At 44.0% G+C, this 22,789-nt stretch overlaps 3 protein-coding genes across 5 annotated transcripts; all 3 read right to left on the minus strand.

Annotated features, from left to right (window-relative positions):
• Window positions 1-12: 12 nt before the first annotated feature.
• cpe (carboxypeptidase E) lies at window positions 13-11,261 on the minus strand. The gene is made up of 9 exons (XM_047045667.1): window positions 10,858-11,261; window positions 3,910-4,106; window positions 3,303-3,470; window positions 3,063-3,180; window positions 2,670-2,852; window positions 2,345-2,484; window positions 2,107-2,206; window positions 1,491-1,609; window positions 13-1,288 (listed from the first exon to the last, which is right to left on the minus strand). Exons 1-9 carry the CDS (start codon window positions 11,096-11,098, stop codon window positions 1,190-1,192), a joined length of 1,365 nt encoding a protein of 454 aa, XP_046901623.1. The 5' UTR covers window positions 11,099-11,261; the 3' UTR covers window positions 13-1,189.
• A 1,002-nt stretch (window positions 11,262-12,263) lies between these two features.
• Window positions 12,264-15,423, minus strand: msmo1 (methylsterol monooxygenase 1). Of its 2 annotated transcripts, none has more exons than XM_047045883.1 (6): window positions 15,322-15,423; window positions 14,426-14,715; window positions 14,177-14,325; window positions 13,875-14,001; window positions 13,446-13,600; window positions 12,264-12,923 (listed from the first exon to the last, which is right to left on the minus strand). In XM_047045883.1, the coding sequence occupies exons 2-6, from the start codon at window positions 14,678-14,680 to the stop codon at window positions 12,734-12,736; spliced, it is 876 nt and encodes a 291-aa protein (XP_046901839.1). In that variant the 5' UTR covers window positions 14,681-14,715; window positions 15,322-15,423; the 3' UTR covers window positions 12,264-12,733. The 2 variants fall into 2 exon arrangements, with proteins under 2 accessions (XP_046901839.1, XP_046901840.1); XM_047045884.1 differs by lacking the exon at window positions 15,322-15,423 and adding an exon at window positions 15,203-15,277.
• A 338-nt stretch (window positions 15,424-15,761) lies between these two features.
• klhl2 (kelch-like family member 2) lies at window positions 15,762-22,623 on the minus strand. 2 transcript variants are annotated; one of them, XM_047044900.1, is made up of 15 exons: window positions 22,194-22,623; window positions 21,648-21,773; window positions 21,211-21,317; window positions 20,972-21,093; window positions 20,424-20,586; window positions 19,858-19,967; window positions 19,648-19,764; window positions 19,356-19,505; window positions 18,976-19,093; window positions 18,686-18,883; window positions 18,466-18,567; window positions 17,957-18,085; window positions 17,705-17,845; window positions 17,472-17,615; window positions 15,762-17,210 (listed from the first exon to the last, which is right to left on the minus strand). In XM_047044900.1, the coding sequence occupies exons 1-15, from the start codon at window positions 22,259-22,261 to the stop codon at window positions 17,182-17,184; spliced, it is 1,824 nt and encodes a 607-aa protein (XP_046900856.1). In that variant the 5' UTR covers window positions 22,262-22,623; the 3' UTR covers window positions 15,762-17,181. The 2 variants fall into 2 exon arrangements, with proteins under 2 accessions (XP_046900856.1, XP_046900857.1); XM_047044901.1 differs by lacking the exon at window positions 22,194-22,623 and adding an exon at window positions 21,889-22,031.
• Between the last annotated feature and the right edge of the window lie 166 nt (window positions 22,624-22,789).

The following is a 22,789-nucleotide window of genomic DNA, read 5'->3' on the forward strand; positions in this document are numbered from 1 at the left end:
CACAGTGCTGGACAACATAAAGTTTTTTTTTATTGAAGGTTATACTTTTTTTTTTACAGTTATCATTTTCACGGGTCATTTTTACATTCATCATCTTCCATGTTTAGACAGCAGGCTCTGTAACCACCCAAACTACCGTTGCCATAGCTACGTCTCCATGGGCACCTTAACTCTCTGATGTAGAGTCCTATTTATCTGGTCGGTGTGTAGTTTGCAACCGCATGTTAAACTACGCCACCTAGTCTTCTTGGCATGGCAGACATTGCATTAATATCAGAGGTGATCAAAGCAGTGAGATGGCTTTAAACTGTGCTAACGCTCTGAATGCAAGTCTTACTGATACAAGACTTAAGGAGAGCATATCTAGTCTATGCTAATCCAGATGGGTCTACAAATGAAAGAGTGTTAAGATTCCTCTCGGATAGAAGGAAGCTTTTGAGCTCAACAGAAGATTTGGGGGAAGAGACACATGAGTAGATATACATCCTTGTATTGGTCTTTATGTGTTACAAAAACTGCTATCTCCTTCAATGCCTAATTCCTAAATACAGTATATATTATCTAACCATTCTTCCTGTGCTAAAATCAAGTTTGTTTTGCATTCAGTTTCAAAAAAACATAAATCCAACATAACTCTTAACATCTATAACATACATGTTACAAGCTTTGCTGTAGTGAATGCTTTCATTACTTAACATTGGGTGTCAGATCCCTGTGTAGACCTTAGTAAGAAAACCATACTCTATAAATATGTGTGTGCAGTGCACTAACGGCTTAATGTGATATGTCATCACATAATTTACATACTGAAATATTCAATCACTCATTGGCTATATAGATGGATGCCATGGACTGATCACATGTACGATAAAGAACACAATATCACAAGAATAGACTAATAACGATTTTGCTGTCGCCACCATGTGCAGACTGCCAGGAGATTCTGTTTTGTGCATGTGTGTGCATGTGTTGGTGTGCACGTGTGGGTGTTTGTGTGTTCAGGTCAACCAAAAGACAGTACAGGGTAAACCCATAACAATAACAACAATTAAAACCCATTAAATAAGGATTAAAAACAAAGCAGAAAACAAATAAAGACATTATTTTTTTTACAGTGGGTAGGCAGACACACAGAATGCAGAATATATTACACCGATAAATGGACGTTCGTATCAACCAATAAGAACAGTTAGAAGTTCAGTGTCTCTGACATCATCTTCCACCAATCCATCAGCTCCTCTTTCTCCTCCTCCTTCCTCTCCACAAGGGACTCCAGCTCGAAATCCACCTGATGGAGGAATGGATGGATGGACGAGGAGGAAAAAAAGACAGATTAAGAACATTTAGAGGGTCAGATAGAGGGACAAAGAAAGGAAAAGTGAGTGATCTTAATGTAATGCTAATGTTTAGTTCCCATACAGTATTCATCCTGATTGCTATGTAGGCCTACTGTAGGCGGTAGGGGATTTATGCTATTGTGGGATGCTTACCCTGACTGCTGGGCTGAAAGCAACAGCCACCTTCTTGATGATGGTGAGATAACCTGGAGCCGAGGCTGATATCTTGTAGTTTCCAGGTGCCAACAGACGCCAGTAATCACCGTCTTTGGCTACAAAAGTCAACAATATACAAGATTGATGAAAAAGTTTTAAGACTTATGTTGCACATGGAAATTGCATCAACATTATTACATCACTAAGAACAACTCTCTTCAGCCTGGTTTTAGCCAGAACACTCTCCAGCTTAGTTCAACACACATAGCTACAGGCCTACATACTGACAGATACTGACAAAATAAGCACCAGAGCACTTAAAATTGCATACAAATATGTACATTTATGAAATACTTGTGTGAATTCATGGCTCAGTTACCACCTCAAATTTACCTTAATGCTAAGCCATGATTCAGCAAGCCCCGATTTAACAAGCCTCATAGAAATACCGCATACTGTGACAACTCGGACAGCCTTAGAGGACTGTTGTAATACACAAATTGTCCACGAGATGGTAGCATTGGCTACCTTTTTGGTATGTGAGGTAATTGTGACTGATGTGTAGTATTGTCTTTGTGAAGGTTGGAATAAAGTTGATAAGGTGGATGTGTACCTGTGGTGATGTCATGGTCGATGCCCTCCACAGAGATGGAGGCGTTGGAAATGGGGTTTCCCTGAAGGTCACGCACAAAGCCCTTTACACCACGGTGGACCTAAAAACACACACACACAGACACACTTTCTTACTGAACTGTCAGCCTTATTTTGTTATTCATTGGCTGATAACTTTGGTTATCTAAACATTTCTAGTTAGAATTACACTAACATGTGATGAAGAACGTATTGTGTACCTGCTCTATGTAGTTCACCAGGGAGTTGCGGTTCTGCTCCCAGTAGGTTTTCAGCGTGTCCTCAGCTGGGAACTTGTCACAGCTCAGCTCCAGAGTGATCTCAAAACAGTTACTGCTCAGGTAGTTGAAATCCTGCATGCCTATTTATGACAGAAAAACATTTAATCACCACCATTGTGTGTGTGTGTGTGTGTGTGTGTGTGTGGGGGTGTTTATGCATGTATGTGTACAGTATGCAAGTGGTGTTACTGCATCACGACTAGACCAAATCACAAAACAGATCTGTTATCCAGCCTGTGTATGTGTGTGCATGTGTGTGACTAACCCCCAGGCACGCTGTACCAGGCCCCTCCGTTGGTGATGCCCTCGGTGAAGCTGGAGTCGTCGTCATTCTTGCGGCAGGGCGCTCTCTGGGGGTCCGACATGACGGGGTTGAACATGGAGTAGGCCCGCGCCAGGGACTTGAACGTCACGTCGTCAGGACTGGCGCTGTACTCGTGGGTGGAGCCTGAAGGAGGAAGAGAAAGGGGGATGCAGGGAGGGAGAGAGAGGGGAAGTCAGTGAGTGTGTCTGTGACTGCAGTGAGTGTGTGTGTCAGTGTGTGTGTGTATAGGACCTGGGAATGGGTGTATGCGTGTGGATACGACCTGTAAGTGCCTGTGTGGGCATGCGCAGGTATAGGACCTAGGAGGGCGCGCGTGTTTGAGTGTGTGTGTACCGGTGCGGGTTTCGTCGTAGGGGTAGTTGGCCACCACGTCTCCTCCGTGCAGGTTGGCAGACAGGACGAAGGGGATGTCCATGATCCAGTGGATCACTGCTTTGGTTTCTGGAGCCAGCTGAGAGAGTGGGCGGACATGCACACAGGTTAACACAGGCCCACCGCTGCCCATGCACAGCTTCTGATTGCACGTGTGCAGGTGAGTGTGTGAGCCTGCTGAGCACCAAGGCTGCTCGTCACCTTGGCGTTCTCGTCCACGGCCTTCTTCATGTTCTGCAGCAGGTGGTTGTTGGCTCCGCCCTCCTTCTCGTTGATGTAGATGATGCGGTCGAGGTCAGGGAAGTTGCGGTTCAGGTCCACCCCTTGGGCGTTGCTGCGGCCCATGAACCAGTCCTTTAGCTCGCCCGGCTGCACGGCAGCGGAGGAGGAGAGGAAAGAGGTGAAGGCAGCTGTTCACTGAACACAATCATTGTTTGTACTAATTTGCATGTTGAAATGCAAACTGCGATGCAAGAAAGAGAGAGAAAAGCTGAGAATAAAGGAGAGAGAGAGTAAAAAATGACAGAGATGAGAGAGAAAGAGAACTAGAAGGAAAGAGATCCATGGGCTACTAGGTCAGGGCTAAGAGGACGTCTACAGTATAAGCTGTTGTCTGCAACCCTAAAAATACACCCCAGACATGTTGTTTGCATAACATTTCCTAAGCAGCATGTGTTTGTGCTTTAATATATTAGTGAGCGTGTGTGTGCTGTAGTGGACGTGTCTGTATATGCACACGTGTACTTGTGTGCGTATGTACTGTATGTTTGTGTGGTGTAGTATAGTGTACTGTAGCATGTGGGTGTACCTGCGAGGCGGCCTTCTCAAAGCCGTCAGGGTTCATGGAGGGCATCAGGTGAATGCGCGTGTTGTGGACAAGATCGATGATGGTGTCATTGCCCAGCTGGTACTGGTTGCACAGGTACTCTGCCAGGTACACAATCAACTCCCGGCCTACGGCCTCATTGCCGTGCATGTTACCAATGTACTTGAACTCAGGCTCACCTGGGGAGAGAGACACACACCACACACACAAACACATGTTAGGCATGACACGCTGTATACTAATGTGTTTTCTTTGTTTTGAGAAAAGAGAGAGAATGACAGGGATAGATATAAATATATTTCAGAGTACTGATTAAGTTAAATTCAACGTACTAATGTTCTTAAGTTTGACAACAGCACAGGAACTTCAACAGAGTTTGATGCAAAGTGTTTTATTAGAATCCAAGAAAGCAGGGTGATTCCTGCAGAACCAGACTGAAGAAATCCTCTCCGAACACTCTCTTTTATATCAAAACCTTATCAGTTCTGTAAGTTTACTATTGGTACAATATTTGTTTTGTCACAATTCATTTTACATCTTATTGGTCTCTCTCTCTGAGAGATTCAGATTGCAGGTGCATAGAGAATTCATCTATTTTTTGTAGACGTACTCTGACCTTGATGGCCAGTCACACTGGGCTCCGGCCTCATTACTGCTGGGTTTGGTAGTTTTCTAATGATAGGAATTTACTCACATAGATTTATCTCACACCCATCCACAATCATCCAGATGATCACTTTGGGCTTAATTTTCCTTCTACATTTTAGGGGAAAAACAGTCAACATCTTTGCATCAGGCTTTTTCAATAGTGTAACATATTAAGGTATAATGTATAACATATAAAGGTATAAAGTATAAAGGTATAAAAGTGATTAAAAGGCATTCTTCATCATATAATCCATACTCATTCATCATCTTCATAATTACAACAGTGTGATATTATTCCACTTCAGTTACATTACTGGTACAGTCACAGTGAACTTGTTTGTATAATCATATGTGACTCACTGTTTATTCATTGTTTTAAGGGTGGGGGTGTTACGGCCACATGTGTTGTGTTTTGTTTGTCATTTCCCGTCCCTTTTCTGTAGCTCCGCCCAGGTTGTGTCCCCCATGATTGCCAGATGAGATGTAACTGGCCATGTGATCAAGCAGTAGATAAACACTTCAGTTTCCTGATGCCAGAGAGAGTCTTCTAGCTTGGGGACTGCTGTGGTCTTGCTGCCTCTTAGCCTGGGAGTTTGTTGTACCGTTAAGTTTGTTAAATTATCTTGTATTAATAAATCCCATGGATTTGGTACTTTTAAAGGTGTTTCAAGTAGTTGTTTTGGGTCAGTGGGGGAATGTTTGTTCGCCCCATAGGGCCACTAGGGTTGGGGCGTAACAGAGACACACTTACTCCATAAGAAATAAACCTATTTAACCTATTACAAAGTCATTTTTTTATGTGTAAATTGTTTTTCCACATAGGTCATTCAGTTCAACCTGAGCCAAAGGCGCCTGAGTAAACTGAAGCCCACTCAACAGCCTGCTTCTTTTCTCTCCCAATATCTTTTTCCCAGGTTTCTCTAAATATCTTACATAGCCATAGACATGCACACAATCACCACTCAGCTTTCATTCATGAGCTGCTTCCTGAAGCTGAGAGAAGCCCGACCTTAGCAACTATCTCAGGCCACAATTACTGGTGAGAGCTGCTCTCCTTTCCTTTCTCCTTTCCTCCTGTGATGAAGAGCTGTGATTTTCTATGGAGATTACTAAGGAAAGGAACAACCGCACACACGCACAGCACATCCACCACACGTGCAAAATGAAAAGGTTAGGCGGAGAGAAAGGTGTTAAAAATCACTGGCACTACCTTCACTATCACACACACGGACAGAACAAAAACTGACACAAAATTATACACAATTCAAGGGTGTATAAGAGCAGGCTATAGGCTACAGATATCTTACAAAATAGAACATAGAAAGGGTATTAAGTGTGGGTAGACACTCATATTTTGCAGACTAGAACACCATTACATGGTGTAATAAATGTAAAAGTTTTAGAGCTTCTGAAGTATTGTTAATTATCCTGCTCTCTCTCTCCACGTCCCATCTGTTTCATATACTAATTAGCCTATTCTTCACTCTCTTATTCTTTTTCTAGAAAACACACACACACCGCCAGAAAGTTAGACCATTCAGCTGCCTGTTCCCTCTCTCTCACAAACGAATATTTTAATATCGAACACATTCACCGCTAATCGTCTTTGTGTGTGGGAGCGGGATCGCATGTTTATGTAAATCTCTGAAACCATTTGATCTATCTTTGAAAAGACCACAGCAAGCTTTCATGTTTGGGACACATGCATGCACACACACACACACACACACATCTGGAAAGCAGGTTATTTTTAAATGCTAGAGTCTGGTTCCTCTCTCTTTGCTGCTGCTAACAACTTCAAGACTATATACAATTAAATCTCCTTGAATGGTTTTAACAGGGAAACAGACTGCATGCCTCACAAACCTGATAGAGCTGTCAGCCACACACACACACACACACTTTGATGTTACAGTGTATTAGTTATTGCATAAACTCTTCTGCAGATGTTCAATGTCAAGGTATCCTATTCTCTTCACAAAATGTTTAACTGACTAATTGTGTGTGCGTGTGTGCGTGTGTGCGTGTGTGTGTGTGTGTGTAGGGGGAATAATGGGATACATGCATGTGTTTCTTCTTAAAACTCAATTAAAAAAAAAAAAGTTTAAAACTGTGATTCACATACACACACACAGACAGACACACACACACACACACACACACACACACACACAACGAATGACAAGAGAAGCATAATCCATGTTTGTATTAATCTGTTTATGCAAGGCCACAGAGCAGTTCAGACCATTTTGAGCCCAGATCGCCTGGGAGCGCCCTCGGACATGGGGTATATTAATATAGCCTCTGACGTGAACGCTGCCGTGGCAACATCAGTGGAGCGCCATGCAAAATGTCACTAGCACATTAGTGGTCTCCATTGTGTCATGGATACGGTGACAGATGACACACACACAAATGTACAGGTAGTGCGTCATTATAGTGACTCAAAAACAAACCGACTGTTTGCTCTGAGGCAGCTTAGACACCATTATCACCGTCTGACCTAATCACCTGCCTAAGGAGAACACAGTCACATCCACACAAATTATCTCACAAGAGACTCTAATTGGAACAGCCACGGCCTCAGAATCCAAAATGGCCTCCTTAACCAGCCATTTATCAGAATAAGTACAGAGACAATGCCCTCTAAGCTCTCTTGTGATCAAATCAAATGTATTTGCATAGCCCTCATCACAAGCAATGTCACAGAGGGCTTCACATACGTCCAGAGAACTGCAACTAAACCATTCTAAACCCTCCCAACAAGGAACAACAAGTCAGCAATGTTTTTGTTGGAACAACAAGAACATTGCAGGCAGGGATAAACAAGTAGCAGTGGTGGAACGTTTCAATTCAGATTTAGTTTCGACTGTGTTGCCTGAATTAATAGTCTGCATAAAAATCTCAGTGATTTTACATCTTACAAGTCCCAACTGAAAATATTGAGGACAAATAAAGAGGAGAGAAAAAGAGCAAGAGAGAAGATAGAGGAGAAAGAGATAGAGTGAAGATAGAGGAGAAAGAGATAGAGTGAAGATAGAGAAAAAATTGAAAGGAGAGACAGTGATGGAGAAAATCAATATATTTGCATATGGAGGAAAGGAGAGAAAGATGAGCGTAGAGGAGGAGGGGAAAGGGAGGAAGGAAAGACTTGGCTTTCCTCTGATGTATAATAGATTACCTCTGGCTGGTACCTTAGAGATTCTCTCTCTCCATCTTTCTCTTCCAGTGTCTCACTGTCTCTGTTCATCTATCTCACTCATCTATCCCCTTCTCTCCCCATCTCCTTTTCTCTCCATTCTTCTGTTCCTATACTCCTTTAATCTCTCTTCTTTTTCTCTTTCTTTGTACTTTTTTACCCTACAATTCTCCCTTTCTCTGTCTCCTTATCGAATCCCCCCTCCTCTCTCTATTCCACTCTCTCTTTCTCTCTCTGTGTCTGTGTATATACTGTATGAGATCTTGTATCTTGTAACCAATAAGATGTTCTTCCTCCCTCCTCCTCTGGAGAACAGCTCACAGCTACAGTGGAACAACACATCATGAAACACTTTCCCCTTCTTTGTTTTCTCTCCCCTCGCCTCCTCTCTCCGGCTCTGTCATTGGATTTCCTACATCTTCAGCATGTATGAATATGAACCAACAGTATTTGTAACCCTCTTTCATGATCATTGCGTGTATTGTACATGTAGAGACTGCTGTGCATATTTGGATGTGTGTGTGTGTATGTGGATGAGTGCGTTGGCGTATGTATGTGTACTAAAAGCAGGATTAGAAGCTTCCTATCCAGTCTGATTAAATAATCTACTGCTAGATCACACACACACATACATAAACAACAGGGTTTCCATAGTAGTAGGTCATTTATGTATCATAGCACCTGATTAACATAAACTGAGATGGTAAATGTAAAAAACATCATCAAAATTCAATGGAAACTCCCACTCTTTTACTACTGTAAGTCTTTATAAACCCAGAATGTTCTGTCGTACAAAAACCAGCACACTACTTAGTGTCAACTCCACCTACAGAAACCAGCACACTACTTAGTGTCAACACCACCTAGAGGAATATCAGACCTGGAAATCAATCACAAAGACCTTTTCGATCAGTCCTAACAAAGTCAGTGCCAGCATGTCTATACTGAGTCAGGGGAGTTCATCAGTGTGTTTACACACCCCGTGCTAGCCGGGTAGTGTGCGACAGATGGTCGGTTAGCCGACAGATGCACAAGCTCAGAGGACGCCGGTGATCGCAGTCCCAACCGGTCAACCGCACACTGCCGGGAGGCTCACCGCCCGCTAAGCCGATCTGTTGTCACGGCAACCGCTATTTCGGCCTCACCTTAAACTTCTGACACCTTGGATGTGATTGATTCACGTAGCAGGCTGTAGCCTGGACATAGGATATGAACAAAGGGTAATCCACATACAAAACCTTTTGGATGACCATAGAGGAAGCAGGACATACAGCCTACCAATAGAATACCTTTCAGGCCAGGTTGGAAAATACACTTGTAGGGTTCAATACAGAACCTTCCAATGGTTCCAATTAATGGTTCTGTCTGAAACCTAAAGGTTCTACCTTGTTCTCTCCCTCTATGTGTGTGACGGAGGTGGGAGGAGAGGGGCTGAGGGGGGTTGATGGGCGGTATGTTACCCCTGGAGACCAGGCAGGGGCCAGGCTGTGGAAACTCATCTGGTTGTGATCAGAAGCTCCCTGCTGCTACCATGACTCACTTTGGTTGCAGCTCTACCCAGCTCTGATACTACTGACTGCAGCTCTACCCAGCTCTGATACTACTGACTGCAGCTCTACCCAGTTCTGATATTACTGGCTGCAGCTCTACCCAGCTGTGATATTATTGACTGCAGCTCTACCCAGCTGTGATATTACTGACTGCAGCTCTGCCCAGCTGTGATATTACTGACTGCAGCTCTACCCAGCTCTGATACTACTGACTGCAGCTCTACCCAGCTCTGATATTACTGACTGCAGCTCTACCCAGCTTTGATACTACTGCCTGCAGCTCTACCAAGCTCTGATATTACTGGCCTGTTAAGTGCACATTGTCATCTGATGTAAACACACTGTCTTCACACACACACACACACACACACACACATATACAGGGATAGTTATTTCCTTCTCTTAATGGTTGTTGGACACAAACGCATATGTATATTTACTTAATAACAAGACCAGGAAATTGGGATTTATAAGGCTTAGTGTAAGAGAACACACACACACACACACAACCAGCTGTCATATTCTCCATCCAAACGAGAACGTACTACAAGTTTTATATAGTATATATTATACAGTAGAGGTACTCACGTCAGCAAGTCACCTTAGAGAGTTAGGTTACTGAAGCCATAGAGCTGCAGTGGGCTGTTGAAGTCATATGGGACAACCAGATTTGGTACCTGAGACTGACTGTGCTCTGTGCCTTTGTCACACCTAACCCATACATAGTCTATGGTTACAGTTGGCTATAAGCCTGCATTACAACCACAGACAGAAGTATACTTTTACTCATCACAAGCACCCTCTTGGCCTAAATGTGTCAATCAGGGCAGGGTACGCCCAACATTGATACATCTCTGGCCCACTGATGTTCATGCAGGTTAAGTGATAGGCCTGTACAGTAAGGCTACACTGTACAATAGCATTTAGATCACTTTCTGTTCAAATGATTTAGTCTACAGGTCAAATGAGCCACTCCTTTCAAATGATATTAACAAATGAGTTTGCCATTGAAACCTTTTTGTTTTTCATATGTCTTTGTTTGTTTTTGTTAGTTGCCAAATCACTTCTCCATGATCTATTTCACGGTGTGTCCTGTGGCAGGTTCCATTTGCCGTGTCAACACCGTTCTCAGCATCACGATTCAGTTAAAGCTTACTGAGATTCTTTTCATCCAGCAAAATGGCGGCGTCGCCTGGTTGTTCTAACAATCTACACCCTTAAATCGATGATAGGATACACTGTGCATCCAATGCGGCCCTTTTACGCACTAGGCTACATGACACACCTGCCTGCGCCTTTTTCACACCGGACTATGAAAGGCATAAATACACGTATTTCTCGGAAAACGATTATTACTTAAGTATTATTAATGTTTCTGTGTGTTAAATGCGTAACCGTCTGCGAGCTATCAAATACAGCTAGATCACAGAGTGATTCAGCTAGCGCAATTGAGCGTGATGCGTGTGTTATTGACTGTGAAGGGCTATTTTGTGATAATTGGAGAGGGGAGGAGGAATGGGGGACGCAACTGACCAGGCTCGTGCGTTCCAGGGTTGTCTGACATCTCCAAAACGAGCAGTTCGCGGCCCTCGAAGCTCTCCCCGATGGTGTAGATGCGCGTGATGGACGGACACTGCAGCCACACCGACACCAAAGCCTTCCGTAGCTCCTCATAACGATGATACTCGAACGAGATATCTCCATCATCGGCTCCGTTAACTGCTGCCAAGGCAACCAGAGTCCCGAATAAAACTAGTGTATTGACTGGTTTCATTTTGGTATGCTATTTCTCCTCTCTCTGTCCGTCTCTATCCTGCGACTTGGTGTCAAGCCTTATCTCTGCACCCTTGCCTCGCTCTGGACTATAAATACTATCTTGCTCCGGGATGTACTGCTGTACAGTACGCCACCTGAGCTCTCTCCTCTGTGGTGCGCGTCGCGCTAAATTGCAATGACGCGCTGACTGCGGAAGGCAGACATGAGAGGCGTGGCCAAGGTACATAGGAGAAAAGCAGAAGTGTTACCAGTCACAACATTTAAGGACATTCATCCATGACTATGTCTAGTACTACTATTGTCTAGTACTGTTCTAAACATCTCAGCTGTTTTCTAATGTAGATCAAATGAAAGATATTTAATATGGGTGTGTGTCTTGAAAATGTATGTTTTGTAATATATTTTCGTCACCAGTGTTGCACACCTGAATCTACCCTTTCCTGTCATCGGTAATTCAGAAGTGTCATTGTTTTTCCCCTTATTTTTCAACTAACAAAGGACGTCTCACTTCTGCAGCCTGAACTGGGCATTTTCTGTATACCGAATTGAATTTACCGGATTGAATATCGAGAACAACAGTAACTGGATAAAGTACATCATAGCTGGAGACACCATAGCAGGTCGGAAATAATATTATTCCCGCTGAAAGACCTTAGAAATACATTTTACTCTATTACTTGCGTAAATGTATGATGAAAGTAACTCACCTTAAATAGAAAAGAAATGCAACATTAATTGAATTTTTATTTCAAGATCATATTTGTGGAGGGGTCATGAAAAAGATTTTAAAAGATCCTAAAAAATGAACACAAGATTGTATGACACACTTTCATATAAGGAAAACCTAGCCAGAATAATGAATATTAGACTAACAACAAGATTGTTTAGAAAATAGTTGTCATCATACACTATGTTTTCAATTTATTTTGCTTGTACCAAAGATTCATGTATCAGGGAACATATAGAACATGGTCTCCAAAACCACCAGTTCTAACATAATAAGGTATTAACGTACAACATACAAATCCAAATGAAACCATGTAGGGGGCTATAAAGTGCTATAATCAAACATCTCTTAGAGAGGAAGTTTCTTAGAGGTAACATAGATGTATTTCATTAGAAGTAACTGTTAAATCAAATAGTTTCAAGAAGAACCAAACAGCAACAATGTTACCGTTCTCATTTATTCAGCTACAGGAACCCCCCAAAATATACTTTTCTCTTCAGGAAAGGCACACAGGTCAGTTCAGAGACACTTCCTCTTTGACCCTGACCCCCACTGGTAATACAATCCACTGCTCAGTTTGTGTTTGCTGTGTAAAAGTGTGTGTGTGTGTGCATGTGCCTGTGATTCAAGGATAATCTTTGTTCTTCAGAAGCACTGAGACTGATTCAGAGAAGAACCTGAAAAACAGCAGCACCTACTATAGACACTGTATGTTTGTTTGTCTCCCACGTGTGTAGTCTGTATGTACATACAGTAGGTAGGTGTGTGTGTGTGTGTGTGTATGTACAGTAGGTAGGTGTGTGTGTCTGTATGTATGTACAGTAGGTAGGTGTGTATGTGTGTATGTAGGTAGGTACAGTAGGTAGGTATGTCTGTATATGTGTATGCAGGTACAGTAGGTGTGTCTCACTGCATCTTCTTGCCCTCGTGTTTTTGCAGGTGTTTGTTGTACTGGCTGTCAGTACTGAGCAGCTTGTCCCACCAGGTGAAGGTGGAAGCGTAGTTCCCCACAAAGTTCATGTGGTGGAAGTCATGGAAACGAGTGCCAGCGTAAAATGGAATGAGGTGGAGGGGGTTCAGAGGGATGTCATAGCCGCTACATAACGAGGGGAGAGAGAGAGAAGAAAATCCATGATTATTTTATAAACTACAAACATAAGTACAAATATTTACAAGTAGGCCTTAATGTAGTTGACATGTATACAGCATTTGCATTTCATATCCTGTCTACTTAAGATGCAATTGTTGCTCTGTAGTTGAGACCTTATCATTGCAGTGTACCTGGTAGCTAAGTTGAGTGTTTTTTCTCATTGTGATCACGTAAAGTGCTTTGACTCTGACCACCGAAACTTCACCAAAACGATGCCCTTTTATCTGCAGTATTTGTATGTTGCTTAGGATCAAAATCATCTGCTAAATAAATACAATGTCAATGTAAATGTTCCTTTGCCCTACTGTTTAACGTGCAGAAGCTATTTGTGTGGATATGTCGCCATCTAGTGGTCAACATAGTGCATAAAGCCTATCACTCATGGCAGTGTCACAAAACCTCATGGGTACATATTGTTCCTCGGCTATACTACTCTGCGTGTGTGCACGCGTATGTATGTGTGTGCACCTGTGTACGTCGATGGTTTCCAGAAGACGGAATGCAACCCAGGCCCATAGCAGGAGCACGTGGTTACAGAAGATCATGATGCCGATGAAGAAGCCTGAGCCCAGAATGACAGTCTCCAGAGGATGGGCGTACTCTGCCTGCATGCCAAACGGAGCCTGGTGGGGGGGGGGGGGGGGGGGGATCTGTTAGTCATGTACTTTGAGGTGTGTGTGTGCTAGAGAAAGAGAAAGAGAGAAAGAGAGAGAGTGTGTGCCTGTCTGTGCCCATATAAGTTTGTGTGCTTGTGTTACTCACATAAACTTGGGGTGGACCTTGTGAATGCATTTATAGATCTGGTGAGTGTGTGTGTGAGGGAGGAAAGTGTGTGTATATGTCAGGGAGAGCGTGCGGGCAAGTATGTGTGTGTGTGCGCATGAGTGTGTTGCTCACCGTGAACTCGTGGTGGACCTTGTGGATGTATTTGTAGATCCGACGGTGGTGGAGGAGGCGGTGGAGGAAGTAATGCCAAGTGTCCTCAACCACTGCACAACCAAAACACTGAGCCACCATGTAAGACCTGGACACACACACACACACATAGGAGAGTATATGAGTACAGGATAAGGATGAAGTGTGTGTGTGTGTTGAGAGACATATAAAAAGTTGTCTGCAGCAGAATATTGTCAAAGCATTGATCATTTTTGCAAATGTGTGTGAAAAAAAGTGTGTGTGTGTCGGACTGTTCCACTGACCAGCGTGGCATGGAGTCCCAGTCATAGGGGATGCCAAAGTATTCAGTGAAATGATACGTTCCACAGATCATGGGCAGCTGGATACAAAAGTGGTTAAACAGCAACATCTTAAAACACTTCCACTGCTTTTCCCAGGTCTCGGGTTTATCCTGCACTCACAGAAACAGAGAGAAACATATTGTTAAACACTTCAACAACCTGTAACTAAAACAGCTCTAATTCCTATTCAAGTCACCCACAGCCACAAACCTGTTGGATCTTATACTTCTGCATGAAGGGCATGAACTGGAACAGGAAACCAGGCAGGCAGAAAAAGAAGTAGATGAACTCGTGGACAATGAGCGACCCCCAGGTGGCAATCTGGAACTTAGTGTAGTTGTCCATCATGTAGGTCCAGGCATACTTGAAAGAGGGCTGTAGAGGGTTGTCTGGTAATGCTGCATCCACAAACTCCACCGCGAGGTAGGCAGAGCCCAAAATGTCAGCTGTGGCATTCACCTCCATGATGAGGAACGCTGCAGGGAGTACTAGGCCTGGGGCTGAGAAGAGGATGGGACCAAAGGGAGCAGGAAGAGAATGGAAATCAGGACTAATACATAAACATGCCCACCTCCTCCCTGTCCTCCTACAGAGAAGGAAAGAGCCTATCTTGCTTTGTGTGAAACAGAAGGATATAACACAAACAAATAGAATGTGTATTCAATAACTCTATTTTGGGATAGGCTACTAAAATTATCTAATTACCCCCCCAAATAATTACATTTTATATTTATTGAGTAAAGCTTAACGGATGTACATCTCTTTTATACAAAGGAGAAAGCCGCCACAATTAGACGAAAATAAAACACGTCGTAAGTTCCAACCCGTTATTTAAAATGTATGATTCTTGATTTCAAACTCTGATTTGGAACAAAGTGCATTCCAGACAATTTTTTTTTTAAATATCACTACACATCAGGCTCAAGTATAAACATATCATGCAGTGAACATCGTGTTCTTTCCCACTGGAGATTCTGACGCACATACCTTACATAAACCACACATTCCACCATCTGCCCATACTCTAAAGTCTTTAAATCAACATGCACAATAATTAAAGCTTAAAACTCTGCAACTTGTGTTAGTACTGTGCGGAAATATCTCACCTTAGATGAATTATCCCGTTTACCTGAGCAAGAGGAAGCCAAGCGAGTGAACTACAGTAATATCCAGAAACATGATTGGCCGTTGAGAAAGGAGACTGACGTTGGATAGCACAACGAGCGCGCTGATTGGTCGACTGTATGGAGTGATGATAGTGAGACGCAGAGTTGCTTGAGCAACGTCCAATCAGAAAAGCATTGTTGCTTTCATAACCTCCGAGCGCAATGTAGAGTTATGGAGAGGAGATGGTACGGAACATGTACAGCTGAACTTTGAGTCACTGAGGTGTGTCCATCATAACTATTCATTCTTTCACTTCACTCTATAGAAACAGTCAAGTAATTACATCATAGGTGCACTGCAAATGTACGTTTAGTATTCTTTTCTCTTTTTTGTCACGTCACGCTGTCCATCTGCAATAAAAAGTAGAAGCAGAGCCAAATAACGAATATATATCCACATTCATTTAATGTTAGATATAAATACAAGAAGCATATTTATTAATGAGAATACAAAATAAGTAATGAAACAATTTCAAAGATCATTACACAACATTCCTTGATACACGGACTGGAGACGGAGGCATCAGTACTACTAGCAATACTTAAAAAAGGGTCAGGCAGAAAGAAAAAGCATAGGATTTAAAAGAAGAGAAAAATACATTTGATAGAACAAAGAGAGGTTTGGTCACTCCTGAAAGATAGCAAAGATAGATTGATAGAAAGACAGAAAAAGGGATAGTGTTGAAAATAAATGGACATAAATAGAGAGAGAAAGACAGAGAGAACGACACAGAGAGAGAGAGGGAGGGGGAAACATTCATATCAGGTCAGGGTGCAGTAGTAGTTAACAGGACCCCTACACAGATGTAGTGTGGTTAGGAGTCAGGTTAGAAGTTGGAGGTTAGGACCATGCAGAAGTTCAGCCTTGGTATGTGCTACCAGACAGTTTCAGCAACAGTCTCATCACAACGGGTTAAAAACATCCACCAATCCCATTCCCTTCTTGTCTTTTGGCACCATGACACTAGGCACCTTTCCCCTAAAATCACTTATTTTCTTCCTTTTTTTTCAAAACAGTCAAGTTTATCTTCCACATTCCTTCCCTGAAATGTACAATTTCTACAATCAATTCCGTTACAGTCGTTATAAAATGTGTTAGCTTCAAAATGGCACCCTATTCACCAATGAAGTGCACTACTTCCGATTGGTAGCTACTTAGGGATAGCCTTACACAGCAAATCTATGGTAAACAATAAGCATCTAACTGGAGAATAGGGTATCATTTGAGACCGTTTTAGGTCAGCCATTTTTTAAGCACTGTTCGAGGTCAGGTCGGTCTGAGTGAGACAAGTTGTCACCACAGACTCATGGGCTCAAACGTAGACATGTATGCACGCAAACACACAATTACACAGGCACGTGCACACACACACCTCCACGCACCATAGCGAGGATGGAAATGAACGTGGCAGAGAATCTGCGCAAATGATCAACTGTCCTTCTAAAAAGAACAAGATCAATAGTCTCCCATCAAATCATTGCAGCAACATTAAGACAATGTCACTTCTTGAGTGGCGTTGAGTAACTTCTCGGCGATGTCGCAATGGCTTTGGAGGCAACTGAAGCTCCTCCGTCCAGCAAAACTGGAATACTGCTTCCAAACGTCAAAAAAACACAACCGCGGTCTGACTCGGCCGTTCCAAAGCGCTTTCGTTCTTTAAGTGCAGTCATCTTCATCATCCTCCTCCACATCCTTGGTGCCTATGGAGGCAACTTCAGGTGGATGTGCAGACAGACCTAGGTTAGGTTTCTGCAGAGAGACGCGCTCTCTTCAAACAGCAGTTGCAGATCTCAGATCAGTCATAAAGGCTTGTCAATTACCGTCACTCCTGTGGAGCAGTCAACAAACACACACAAATCAGGTTTTTATAATGCGGATAATACAGAGTTTCAGACCTAGGAAAAGTAGTTATTAATGTAATCCATATTGCTTTGGGAGATTTTGGTTAAAGTAGACATGGGCTGTTTCTAGTAACAATGTAATTAGTAAGAACTGACAGTCCACTAGATGGCAACACCATAGAACAATCTGTGTATTAAAACCCTTCACCCCAACTTCTCTCCTTGTGTGTGTGTGTGTAAGTGTGTACCTGCGTAGCTACGCCCCGTACTCATACAGGAAGGCAGTAGTGTCCACTTGTCAGAGCTGGGGTTGTAGAACTCAACTGAGGCCAGGTTACAGCTGCCATCGTCACCTCCAACCACATACAGCAAGTCGTTAACTGCACACACACCTGGAACACACACACACAACATACATTTATGAGGAGCACGACCTTGGGTGTGTGCGCGCGCACGAGCACGACCTTGTGTGCGTGTGTACCTGCGTTGCGTCGACACATGTTCATGTCTGCCACCTGTCTCCAGCTTTTGGAAGTGGGGTCATACACCTCGCAGCTCTTCCTGACCAACGGGCCGTCATGACCTCCAGCTGCATAGAGGAGCCCCTTCAGCACTCCAACACCTGTCACACACAGTTTTATAGGACACAAATGAAAACAAACACCCCCTAACTAAGCTAAACACAACAGGTGTTGGAATCTGAATGCACCTTGTTCGTCTCAGACACACACACCTGCTCCGCTGCGTCTCGTGCCCATCTCAGAGGTGTAGCTCCAGGTGTTGCTGTTAGGGTTGTAGGCCTCTACTGTACTCAGACACTGTCTGGTGGCACCGTCATACCCTCCCACTGCATACAAGATGCCTGGAACACACACCAACACATCCAACTGAGTACGCATCACAGGAAAGGGTATAGCTCAGTGGTAGAGCAGGTTAGGGTATAGCTCAGTGGTAGAGCAGGTTAGGGTATAGCTCAGTGGTAGAGCAGGTTAGAGTATAGCTCAGTGGTAGTCAGGTTAGAGTATAGCTCAGTGGTAGAGCAGGTTAGGGTATAGCTCAGTGGTAGAGCAGGTTAGGGTATAGCTCAGTGGTAGAGCAGGTAAGGTTGAGTTTTGAATTCCCCTTTGTATGTCGCTTTGGATAAAGGTGTCTGCTAAAGGAGCACATTCTATTGTCATATGTTCCAAATGAACACATTTGCGTGTACACACACAAACACACATAGGTGTTAGCCAGACTCACCGTTGACCACACCCACCCCCACACTGCTGCGCCTGGTGTTCATGGGTAACACATGGAACCACTCGTTGGTCTTAGCATTATACGTTTCCACAGTGGACAGACCTGTGTAGACACACACACACACACACAAATCCATGAATGCACAAAGCAGGATTTTATGATCCTAATCACCAGAGGCATCGTCACTATCATTATAACTTAAACAAACACACACGTGTACCTGTGCTGCCGTCGAAACCCCCCACTGCATAAAGTAGTCCATTGAGCACAGCGGCTCCTAATGTTGACCGTCTGTCCTGCATGCTGCTGACACATGTCCAGCGCTCCGTTAGCGGGTCATAGCAGTCCACTGTCCGCACGCGCAGCGAGCCGTTAAAACCGCCTACCGCGTACACACACCCGGCCACAGAAACCACTCCTGCAAACGGAGAGGCAAGTTAGAAAGATATGCACCTACATGCTCGGAGAGACAGACACGCAAGCACACACACGCACACACACACAGCTTACCTGCTCTGCACCTCCTTGAGGGGAGCTCTGCTAACTGGAACCATCGCTGCTCCTTAAAGTCAAAACACTCCACGCTCCGGATGGCCTTGGGAGCCTGGCCCCCCACCACCACCATCACCTACAACACAACCATAAGACAACACAAACACAACACAAACACAACTGAAACACACACAGTTTAACCATAATCCCAATATAACCACAGCACAACCCTTAGCACAGGGGTGGCCAACCCTGGTCCTCGAGGGGCGCTGTCCTCCATTCATTTGAATCAGGTGTGCTGGAGCAGAGAAACATCTAAAACATGCAGGACAGCGCCCCTCGAGGACCAGGGTTGGCCACCCCTGCCTTAGCAGATGCCGAAGCAGTGAGGGCATTACCTTGGGGCAGCAGGCAGGTGTCCTCATGCGTGTGCGGGCAGTCTTCATCAGGGCCCGCTGGTCGGCCGGGAGCAGGTGGTACTTCATGGCCTCGATCAGGAAGTCTTTACAAGCACTGCTGTTCTTCACAAGAGCCTCCTCCTCCACGCGCTGCAACCACCAATCACAGATGCATGTGCGGCTGGATCAGGAAACACTGTCAACAGCTAAAGGATTAGAACTTTGACATTTTAATTGCTGATGAGGGTTAGCCGGTTGCCTCTGAAGTGGATATGTTGGCACACACACACACCTGCACCAGGTATTCCCTGGAGAGTAGGGGGAGACGAACGTGTTCCATGAGGTGGGCCAGGTGCTCCTGACGAACATCTTTATCATGGTTTACCCAGGCTATGACCGCCTCAAACACCTACGCTCACACACACAAAATAAAGTGTCTTTTTACGTGTCTCTGATTATAATCAACTTGATTGCAACCCTATTTGTGTATGTACATATATACCTTCTCCTCTGAGGGGATGGTGAGTTTGTCACTAGCAATGACGCTGGAAACCTGCTCCATGCCCAGGTTTAGGAACTCCTCGCTCCCGACCACATCAGCAAAATGTTGCTCTGTGGACAGACAACAGACAGACAGATGTTGAGCTTCTGGGGAGGATTACTGTGGACACCAACAAAAACACCAATTAAACGACACACACACGCCTTCTGACCTGGACAAATTCCCACACACATACACAGAGAGCTCTGACATACACAAAGCTCAGACACACACACCTACACATTCCCTCTGACCAAGATATGTTTGCTATTTAGAACAGAACAACCCCCCCCCCCACACACACACACATTAGATGCTTTGAAGCAGAAATGAGGGAAATCAAAGGTTTCTCCGAAATTGTTCATACGTTACTTGTAACACCGTCTACACTTTGTACACACACACGCCCTCTGACCAGAGTGAGTTTCCAGTTTAGAACAGAACCCCCCCCAGCTCCCACACACCCACGCAAACACTCTCTGACCTCTATATGTTTTCTAGTTCAGTAAAGACACACACACACCGACCTGCATAAGTGTTGGCCTGGGTGAGCAGCTGGCAGCAGGCGTGCAGATCTGCAAAGGCCCTGATGCCCAGGCAGTTGGACGGGTGGAGCTGGGAGCTGAGGAACTCACAGCACGCCCTCCTGACCTCCGTCAGCTGGAGCAGACCTGCCGCCGGCAGCAGTGCCTGAGAACGCAACAACAGGACGGTGTAGATATCACATGTTTGGATATGTACGTTAGAAGCAGCCAGGGTGTATGTACATATGTGTGCGTGTTCATCGTTATATGTATGTAGATAGTATAAATACTTTATGCATTTGTTTATTTCATTACTGATGCTCCATGTTTGTTTCTGTCTCAACAAGCCGTAGGTATATAATGTAGTACAATCTGTACTCACAAACAAACCTTGTTTGCTGCGAGCTTAAGTACAATATGATTGTTAAAATTGACATATGCACACATATAGTTAGATCCAATCTATCCATACATTAACACAGGTGGTGAGTAGACGTGGGCAATGAGTAAACTCTGTTTACTTTGTCTGCCTGTGTGCTGTCTATGTTTACCTGTACATTGTCTTCTGTGACTTGTATCTCGGCTGTGTAAATGTAGTCTACCAGCAGTCCAAGAGTCCAACCATCCACCTCTTTTATACGCACACGCTTAGCCCTGCTTTCTGCCATCTCGCCTACACAAGCACACAAGCCACATGCAACACACACACACACACTTTGATTGGCATAAACGTGTATAATACAGGATATAATGTGCTTATGTCATTGATTGCTGAGAAACACACCCACACCTGTGAACATGGCATGGAAGTAGGGGCTTCCAGCAGCCAACACCACTCTGTGAGCAGCAAGCTCCACGTCCTCAGCTACTATGGTCACGTCACACAGAAGGCTCTGACTAAAAGAGAGAGAAAGGGAGGAATAGATAGAAGGTTGAGTTGTATAAAGAAATGAGGTGAGAGCAAAAGATACATTGAGTTTATTAAACTAATAAACCTAAATCATCCTATGCTGGTCCTACTCATGATCTAAACAGGTAACCTTGGATTGTGTTACACATGAAAACATAATGTAAGAAAAACAAGGAGTTGTTCAGACACAGTTGGAACCCTTTATCTAAATGATTGAGATGCTTAGCATTGTGCCCTTCAGTGTGTTTATTAAAGCAGGGATATAACTTGACTGATGGGAGTTGAATGTGTCACAAGTGTGTGTGTGTGTGTGTTACCTGCGTAGCTCGTTCATAACCCTAAAGGCCTTCTTCATGTGCCGAGGGTTGAGAGTGACTGATCCCTGCTTCTCTCCCCCATCCTCTTTACCATCCAGGACTGTGTGTGTGCACAGCTTGGTACATCTAAGACACACACACACATACGTTGTCTTTTATAGCTGGGCCAATCGTTCTGAAGAGTTTATTACTCAGTCCTCTAAATTATAAGAATATTAATAAGAGCACAACAGCACCATACCCTATGAATATTTCACACCATTACACACACACACGCGTGAAGACGCCCCGGCACCCATGCACGAGATGTCACAACATAACTTCCCTAACATTTCTCACGTAGCCTACTGTAAATGTAACCCTCAAACACCCCCGATGTTACTTGTGTAACATAACAAAGAAGGGATATTCCTTTGACAAAACACGCTGAACAGGAAGTGGGTTTGTTATTGGCATCCCCGGCGCTCTATCAATGCGGCATCATCATTCACAATGTTATTGTCAGCTGCTGTTACTGACCTGCCCAACACATTCACACAAACTTACAGCGGATGAATGTCCATGTTGTCGTGGCTTTTCAGTGACTGAAAACTGGGGCCAGTGGTGTACACCATTCCATATCAAAGCGGATTTCTTGATTACACGAACAAATCCCGACAACGATTTTTTAAGGCAATGCAGCGCACACGCACAACAGCCGTCTTCAGAGCGGTGTCTCATACGGCTAGATTCGCTGCGGTGACACACCAACACACGTTACGTTACAATTCCGCTGGTTGTGTTTTCACGTCGGTTGAAGCAGGCAAACCACAGAGTCACCGCTAACAAGCTACTCTGATCCCAGGTGTGAAAAAGGACGGTGGCTTTAAAGGGGTTACCTGTTATTTTTCCTGTCGCTGATTAAAATGCACAAACAAGGATATGTCGGCAAAGACATTTCTCAAATCAACCAAGGGCCTTGGCAAGAAAGGCACTGTCTCCCTCTAGCTGTGGAAGACTGCTGCAGCATTGGAATCGACACGACGATCAGCCGGTTTTCATCCCATTGTGCATTTCAACAACTGTAATAACTCAAATACAGTTGTTTTCCCTACTGTTGATTTAATTAATTGAATACAATTATAAAGTAATTCAATTAAAAT

This window comes from Hypomesus transpacificus, chromosome 22 (assembly GCF_021917145.1).
Source record: "Hypomesus transpacificus isolate Combined female chromosome 22, fHypTra1, whole genome shotgun sequence".
NCBI classification, from domain to species: Eukaryota; Metazoa; Chordata; class Actinopteri; order Osmeriformes; family Osmeridae; genus Hypomesus; species Hypomesus transpacificus.